The sequence below is a fragment of the Clupea harengus genome, unplaced genomic scaffold (assembly GCF_900700415.2).
Source record: "Clupea harengus unplaced genomic scaffold, Ch_v2.0.2, whole genome shotgun sequence".
NCBI classification, from domain to species: Eukaryota; Metazoa; Chordata; class Actinopteri; order Clupeiformes; family Clupeidae; genus Clupea; species Clupea harengus.
Genome location: NW_024880528.1, coordinates 13,368 through 22,334, shown reverse-complemented (window position 1 = coordinate 22,334; position 8,967 = coordinate 13,368). Strand labels below are relative to the sequence as shown.

At 39.2% G+C, this 8,967-nt stretch overlaps 1 protein-coding gene across 1 annotated transcript; it reads right to left on the bottom strand.

The window, feature by feature from the left end:
* Positions 1-3,322: 3,322 nt before the first annotated feature.
* LOC122132333 (E3 ubiquitin-protein ligase TRIM35-like) lies at positions 3,323-8,008 on the bottom strand. The gene is made up of 6 exons (XM_042707132.1): positions 6,899-8,008; positions 6,645-6,740; positions 6,012-6,242; positions 5,777-5,799; positions 5,583-5,701; positions 3,323-4,658 (listed from the first exon to the last, which is right to left on the bottom strand). Exons 1-6 carry the CDS (start codon positions 7,301-7,303, stop codon positions 4,108-4,110), a joined length of 1,425 nt encoding a protein of 474 aa, XP_042563066.1. The 5' UTR covers positions 7,304-8,008; the 3' UTR covers positions 3,323-4,107.
* Positions 8,009-8,967: the final 959 nt, after the last annotated feature.

Below are 8,967 nucleotides of genomic sequence, written 5' to 3'. Positions count from 1 at the left end.
CAAAACCTGATATTCACTGCAAGCACATTGTGCTTTGGTTCTTTGCCACATCAATCAGAGCCAAAACTCTCTTTGGATTCTGTAGCGTGCACTGGGATCCAGCTTTAGGTTGACAGACTTTAGTTAGTACCTGTTTTAGTTTGGCTTTAAACAAAGAGAAAAAAAAGAAAATCGGTCACCTTTCTATGGTAGATTTGAAGTTCTGATGAAAGAAAATAAGTCATTTCATTTGAAAAGTAATTTAAAATCATAATATTTTTATTAATTTCAATAGATGGTATCTGCATTGAGAGAAACCTTGTACCACAAGCAATGCACTGCAATGACAATATAAAAATGTAAAATAATGATTGAATGGCGGTACTAATGTACATGTTTATGTCCAAGTTAGCATGTGTGTGTTGTGTATGATTAAATGACCTCTGAACTTCAGGTTGCCCAGCTGCTCCCAGACTCACAGGTCTCTCCCTTTACTGAGCCGTGGTAAACACAGAACTGGAATCAACTGGACTGGAGTGATGATAGTCAGGTGGCTTAACAACGCGATCGTGACAAGAGTGATAAAAGCATGAAATTTGGCACACAATTAGCTTATATCCTACTAAAAGATATTAGAAGGGGTGCCCAAGTGAAACTGCTCATTTTTTCGTTTTAATGAGATATTAAGTTTTGACCTAAATCAAGATATGCGTTACCTGTGGTCCGATTTTCAAAACGGTTATTTTGCCTAGAAATGCTTACCAAATAAGTAATAAATCAGTTATTTATGCATGTTTGTGTTTTCTTGTTTGTTTTTGATATCCACTAGTTTAAACAAATGTCCCTTTAAGTAGCAAAACAGACAAAAAGACTTGTGCCCGTGCCCGTGACTTGTGCTCATCCAAGATGGCGGGAAAGACGTAATTCTGCTATATCTGTTAAGTAAAACCGTTATTTTACCACCATTTAAAACCATATTTGCATTTGTATCTTTTATATGTATAAGGACTGTAATATTTTATTAAAGATTTGCTTCAACATCATTAAAATAGCACCAACAAAGGCGCATTACAGTACCAGGAGGCTAAGCAGAAAAAGGTAAATTTGGCGCAGATTGAGCGTGTCTTTTCCTACATCAAAACTGATCATATGAGGAATGTGCTGTTATAAATAGCTCTACGATTTGCTCTCTGGACAATCACATTAACACATTGGCTTGCATCTCAACTTTTCTTGAACACATTTGCAACGTGAGCAGCGCTGTTTGCAGGTGCACGTAATCAGCTCTCTCCATACAGTATAGACCCTTTGGGATAGTCATCCAAACCTAATGCTAACATTGCCCTGAAGTGGTGTTATTTTGCAGGCTGGAACGGAAACTGAACTTGTGCGTATTGCAACTGCAGAGACCGTTACATAGCTCTTTGGTTATCCTTGGTGCTCTGTTCCACACGGCAGAACTAGTGGGGGCCTATTTTCGCCAGGCACACTTTCTGTTGTAAACTGAAAGATGCTGATACCAGTTCCGTGAAATGAGGAGACTGATGTCGTGGAGCTGGGATTGTGAGCAATGGACCTCATTCTCGCACATTTTGTTAAGTGTCTTTAATATCTTCAACCTAAGAAAAGATCTCCACCGGTCATGAATGCCTGGAAATGTGTTCTTAAACGGCCAAAGTGTGCACTGATTCTTAAATTGAACGAGCGTTCTCGTTTTCTTTCTTTCTTTATTTATCACGAAGCCTCGTAGAATCATGACTATAAATGTGAAACGTAATTGTTAATGATACAAATATTCTTGTATTTATTATTATTATAATTATTGATGCCTGTAGAATTCATGTGAATGCACTCATCAACGATTTATCACAAATTCAGCCCTTAAGAACATGAGCGCACTCCAATCTGGCCTTGTAGCGCTCGCAAAGAGACGTCTCTAGCCAGTATTCTATCTCAATGATACGATCATAGGAAACAGAAATGCCCATTTGGTATATCTTTTCTATCAATGTCTTACTTCTAGTGGAGCTATGCATATTTAGCCCAACATATAGTGGTAGGGGTGGCTCACGAGATGCTGAAATGCAAGTTTGGCCAGTTTTGGCCAAACATGCCTGGCTTTCAGACTTCTCTTGATCCTCTATGTTGAGACCATAAAGAATGATAGAAACGAGAGACTTTAAGCTTGACGGTTAATATTTTGAATGGCAGTCCATTGGAAAGCACCCAGAAAAAATAAATCCTTTGTGTGCAAAAATGTCTTTCCTTAGCCTACAATTGTTGCAGGCCTCGCTAGAATTTCGGCGTCTTCTGAAAAGTTGTGTTGTTTCAAAGCATCCTTCAATAGCCTGCTTATTGCATCCCGGAAATCTAAAACGGTGTTTCTTCCATCAGTTTGTTCTTAAAGAGTCTCTTTGTAATGTTCTAGCAAGACATTGATTAACCTGGTTTTATTTATAGTTTTCTTAACTCCAATATCTTCAAGGACACAACGACAGCTCAGAAAGTTTAAACATATGAGTTCCTTTTTTAATAGCTACATTCTTCTATGTACTCGATAAGCTCGATAAATGCTATTGACTTGTTCATTTTTCATCATCACATTTGTCAATTTATAACAGCACATTCCTCATATGATCAGTTTTGATGTAGGAAAAGACACGCTCAATCTGCTCCAATTTTACCGTTTTTCTGCAGTAGCCTACTGGTACTGTAATGCGCCTTTGTTGGTGCTATTTTAATGATGTTGAAGCAAATCTTTAATAAAATATTACTGTCCTTATACATATAAAAGATGCAAATGCAAATATGGTTTTAAATGGTGGTAAAATAACGGTTTTACCTAACAGATATAGCAGAATTACGTCTTTCCCGCCATCTTGGATGAGCGCGCGCACGGGCACAAGTCTTTTTGTCTGTTTTGCTACTTAAAGGGACATTTGTTTAAACTAGTGGATATCAAAAACAAACAAGAAAACACAAACATGCATAAATAACTGATTTATTACTTATTTGGTAAGCATTTCTAGGCAAAATAACCGTTTTGAAAATCGGACCACAGGTAACGCATATCTTGATTTAGGTCAAAACTTAATATCTCATTAAAACGAAAAAATGAGCAGTTTCACTTGGGCACCCCTTCTAATATCTTTTAGTAGGGTATAAGCTAATTGTGTGCCAAATTTCATGCTTTTATCACTCTTGTCACGATCGAGCCTAAATTTTGCATTAAGCCACCTGACTATGAGTGATGACCTAATCAGTGCAGCATCAGAGTGTGTGAGTCTGTCTCTGGTTCCTCACATGTGGACAATCAGGTTCTTGTTCATGAAGAATCAAATAAAATCACCTGCTGCACAGCATGTGATTAATAACAACAGTTATGGTGGTGATTCATGAACCATTCAAAGGTTTTTACCAACTCATGATATTCACAGAGAAGGATCCTAATTACAGTCATCTTTGTCTAAATATGTGGATAAAAGGAAGTTTTAACATTTGGTTTTCCATGTTGGTTCTATTTAAAAACCTCAAACAAATTTAGATAGATTTACTTACAAACCCCGAACAAATCTAGAGAAACATATTCCCACCCATGGAAAGAAAAAAAAACTGTTTTTTTCAGTGTTTAGATTTGAAAATGAAATAGAATTTGCGGTATTTCATGTGTTGTACTGCATCTCAGACTTAACCATATGTACATCAATATACATAACATTCATGACTTAAATGTACACACATGTAGCTGACATGTTGAGAACACGTTAAAAAGTAACTGATGGAGTAACGGTGATCAATAACAATCAACATAAACTGGGGCTACTGCTGAAGAGGGAAGATGACAAAGTAATGCAGAATATGTCACAAATGATCATCATACAATATCACACAAACAATTGAGGCCTACTCAAGTTTAACCTCATAATCACCAGCAGCAAATACCACCTACTGCTAGTGTTGGGAGGGGAGTGTGTTACTTCTACTTAACAGCCACATGTTCCATATGAAACTACCACAGAGGATACATATTTTATATTATAAAAACACAGATTTAAATATAGACCAATAAAATGTGTTCATGTATTGGTTTTTTTACTCAATGAAACACTTAAGATTTTGGAGTTAGTCTCAACATAGTCTGTGTTGTTCAATGGTCACCGAGGGCTTCAGGGGTAAAATACTCAGTGATGACCTGGGGCTGTAGAAGCAGGGAAGGACTTTCTCAGTGAATGTGTGTTTGAAAGTGTGTAAGTGTGTATTTTGTAGAGGATCAGAGAATGACAGCTGTCCTTTATCCAAATCCAGATGCACTCTGAGTGTGTGGAGATTCTGTTTCAATAAATGCACAGGTCCTATAGCATCATCCCATCCAGATTCATCATCCCATCCAAATCCTTCATACCCCACACGCCACACTCTCTCCCATGAGAAGGTGTCCCCCTTCCTCTGGTTGGACTCTGTGGTCACACCCACATCCCAGTATGTACTGTCTCCAACTTCAACATCCCAGTAGTGTGACCCTGAGTTGAAGCCCTCAGAGCCCAGGACACAGTCATAGAAATCAAATCTTTCTGGATTATCAGGGAGTGTCTGGCTAGTATTTGTCCCTTTAAAGCTGGTCAGATCCTCAGAAATGATGTACGATGGGTATGCAGTGTTTGGGTCCAACAGTACAGGAGCTGAACAGAGAGATGAGGAGAGGGTGAGCAAATTGACTCAGGTGTATGACTTCTTTTACTGTTGGCTGATTGGTTCTTACTGCGTCATTTAGCTGTAACATTGATTTTTAAGTTGATGTTATACTGTGTGTGTCTGTGTGCGTGTGAGTATGTTTGTGTGTGTGTGTGTGTGTGTCTGTGTGTGTGTGTATGTTTGTGTGTCTCGTAGGTGACGTAGAACTCACTGAACTGAACTATGTCCTTCATCTGTTATGTTATACTCTGTGTTTGTGTGTGTGTGTGTGTGTGTGTATGTGTTTTGTGTGTGTGTGTGTGTGTGTGTGTGTGTGTGTACTATGTGTGTGTGTGTATATGTGTGTGTGTGTGTGTGTGTGTGTGTGTGTGTGTACGTGTGTGTGTGTGTGTGTGTCTGTGCGTGTATGTATGAGTGTGTGTGAGTGTGTGTGTGTGTGTGTGAGCATGTGTATGTGTGTGTGCGTGTGTGTGTGTGTGCATGTGTGTGTAAGTGTGTGTGTGTGTATGTGTGAGCATGTGTGTGTGTCTGTATGTGTATGTGTGTGTGTGTGAGTGTATGTGTGTGTGTGTGTGTGTGTGTGTGTGTGTGTGTGTGTGTGTGTATGTGTGTGTGTGTATATGTGTGTGTAGATGTGTGTGTGTATATTTGTGTGTGTGTTTGTGTATGTGTATGTGTGTGTATGTGAGTGTTTGTCTGTGTGTATGTGTGAGAGTGTGTGTGTGTGTGTGTACGTGTATGTAGGAGTGTGTGTGTGTGTGTGTGTGTGTGTGTGTGTGTGTGTGTGTGTGTGAGCATATGTATGTGTGCCTGTGTGTGTGTGTGTCTGTGAGTGTGTGTGTGTGTGTGTGTGTGTGTGTCTGTGAGTGTGTGTGTGTGTGTGTGTGTGTCGTAGGTGACATATAACTCACTGAACTGAACTATGTCCTTCATCTTCTCCCAGACTCTGAACCTCAGGTTGCCCAGGTGCTTTGCCACATCAATCAGAGCTCCTGAAACTTCCTGTGGATTTTGCAGTGTGCACGTAGAACTAGGAAAACAGACTGGAGTCAGCACTAGTATTAGTGTGGGTTCAAACTAAAAAAAGGACATCGAAATCTCTCACCTTTCTATGGAAGCCTTGAAGTTCTGGAAAACAGCATACAGCACAGATTTCAGTTCAGTTAATTTCAGTACTCTGTGTCTGTTTTGAGGGCTTACTTCTTGTTCACACAATGGACAGCAATGATACATTATATAACAAAAGATCAAAACGAATAGATAAAAGAACTGAAAATATTTATTAAATATCATAAACATCTCACCATTTTTCCAACTGAACTGAAACCACATGTCCATACCTGTAAGAAGATGATGTCTTCAGCAACCATTTGCTTCTCAATGGCTGTTATTGTATCTGAAAGAGTGGACATCTCCTTGCTCATTTCTTCAGTCTTCTCTTTCATAATGAAACTCTTCTGCTCCTCTTCCTCCTTCAGTGCTCTTATTCTGGCCTCCTCTTCATCTTTCAGGAACTGATGAAGCTTCTCAAACTCCTCCTTGATCTGCTTCTCTGACTGATAGGCCTGGACCTTGAATAACACACATCAAAGGGACTACAGTCATAAAAAATTGTTCTTACTTAAACGTGTCATTTGTCGAATATTAATATTGTCAAAGTAATCATGTGTATTATTGTTGACAATGCAAACAGTTTATCCAAGGGCAGAATTATCATGTGGTGAAATCATTGTTTTAATTTCCTTAATGATATTAATAATATAAATATCAGTTTGTGTACTTGTAATATTTGTATCAAATTGCTCGGTTGAGATGCTTGATGTAACTTCATTTGTAGTTGTATTAAAACTAAATAGCTGCACAATACAAGTTGTTTATGTATCTTATCTTATAGGTAATATTACACAATGTCAGAAACAGTGTCATGAACTCAATGGTCTCTTTCTGAAACTGGTTGTTCTGGTAAATCTCACCTTAATGTGACTGGCTGTTTGGTCACATGTTTCTTTAACTTCTTCAAATTCTTTCAGTTTCTTTTGCAAGGGCTTCAGTACAGTATTGAGTTGTTCCTATAATGAACAAATACATTATACACTATGATTATCTATACTCATTTTCTGTTGTTGTGGATACTCATTCAGTAAAATCACAGATACAGAAGGCACAGTATGCCCATTGCATAGTCAAAAATAACATTTCCACCTATAAGCAAATAATAGAAACTCACTTTATAATCTAGTGCAGCTTCATCTATGGGAAGGAACTGGTGTCCTGAGTGTTTCCTGGAAGCCTGACACACCACACATATGGGCTGTTTATCCTCCAGACAGAACAGCTTGAGTCTCTCACCGTGCAGACTGCAGAGCACTTCAGACCCTCCTGAAGCCCTCTGACTCTTCTCCTTCAGAAAAGACTCACATAAGTTCCTCAAAGACAAATTCAGTGGCGGATTGTCCAATGAAGATTGTCTTCTACAAACTGGACACTCTTTAGATTTCTTCTCTCTCCAGAACTTCTGAAGGCAGTCTTTGCAGAAGCTGTGACTGCACAAAAGAAGGACGGGATCCTTGAAAATGTCAAAGCAAACAGGACAGGTGAAATCCTCTTCAGGTAGAGAGCGTTTAGATGCCATCCACCTCGAACAAAAACAGTTACTTCCCTGGAAACTTTGAGTGTGTACACTTAACTTTCACTTTCTATTCGTCAAAAATCACCTCAGTAAATCCCACTTTATCGTCTGTAAAGTAACGTAAATGTAAAGTAACAATGGTTATATGCTTCTAGATTAAAATAGATCTCCTGACTAAAAGTGTTAAACTGAATAGCTGACGTAAAGTAAAATGCGTCAACGTTCATTTCCTTATTTTTCCGTAGCTCAACTTCAGAGACTTCTGATTGGTCTAAACTGCTTTCCTTTCTCTTCCCTTATTAACCCATGGTAAGTAGTGAATTGGAAACAACTGGATTGGACTCCGGCGAGTGCTTAGCAGTGAGGAAGTATCATGTTCCGTGCCGCATGAAATGAATACACAATGGCTTAGAGGCAAATCATTAGCTTTACTAATAGAGTACAGTAGCAACTGATTACCACATGTATGAAAGCCAGAATAGTGGACCCGAACTTCCTAGTCCAACGTGATTGGCTGTCAGAAAACAACACAGCCCAATATACTACAGGAAGTATCTAATTATCTAGCCAGATATGGTAAATTTTTCTTCATAAACCATGTACATGTTATTATCTGTCAAAACATGTACTGCAAGCATATTGTGATAATGTTTGTTATTATACAGCTCCTCAGAATGCTGCATTTTCCATTGAACGGGCCATCCCATAATTCGGAGGTCCAATATTTATTTAGGTTTAGGTCCAACGGGTTTTGTGCTTCGTATTCTGCCTCTACTGCAAAGGACAAAAGGCCTCATTTATAAAACGTACTTACGCACAGATTTGATCATAGAGTGTTCGTGCGATCAAATCCACGTCTAAGTACAGATTTATAAAAACCGTCTTAAAAGGAAAAGGACGTATCTCTACGTCTGGTTCTAGTTCGTGTAAGTACATTTCCTTGTGGCAATACTGGAGTACTGCAGGAATTCGGAACTCTCCGAGCGCCGACACGCAGTTTCATCATCGTCACCACCACCCAGGGGCGGACTGGCCATCGGGGATACCGGGGGAATCCCCGGTGGGCCGACGGGGTTGGGATTGTCCAAAATACCGGCCCACTGTTTTCTCCAACCGGCCCACCCTCTCAGATCGCCGGGAGAATGTACAGATTCCCTATTACTCAGAACACGTGTAGTTTGCTCTAAAAACTTCACTGTATAATTAGCACTGACTGAAATTTATAGTCCTCCTCGCGATCTGTATTCACACTCATGGTGCTTATTTTTCGAAAATAATTCTGAAGTGTCTTCTGAAATGTGTTCTTACGGACTTCGGAAGTTTAACGTAAGAAAAGATCTCCACCTTATTAATGAACGCCTGAAAATGGGTTCTTACACAGCCAAAGTGTTCTCAGCTGTGCGGATTGAGGATGAGGATTCTTAAATTTGGATTTGCATACATACACGCCCCGTCGGGCACGCAACCGTAGTGAAGTGTGCAGTCAGCCCTAGCCTGATTGAAAACTCTGGGCCATTTACGGCTGTTATTTCGCGTTCTGAAATTCTGGTCTAAATTCAAAACGAATCCCACATGAGAAAACTTTCATGAATGCCCTAAAACATCATTAGTGGAGTTCAAAAGAAAGCTTTACTCATCTAATCTCTTCCTTCAGTCTAACTTTGACA

Bases quoted from the DNA above. Each gene is read 5' to 3' on its own strand.
- LOC122132333 (XM_042707132.1), bottom strand. From the start codon at position 7,303: ATGGCATCTAAACGCTCTCTACCTGAAGAGGATTTCACCTGTCCTGTT. The intron at 6,243-6,644 runs GTGAGATTTACC...GTGTTATTCAAG, and splicing joins AAACAGCCAGTCACATTAAG to GTCCAGGCCTATCAGTCAGA. The intron at 5,702-5,776 runs GTGAGAGATTTC...CTGTTTTCCTAG, and splicing joins TTCAAGGCTTCCATAGAAAG to TTCTACGTGCACACTGCAAA.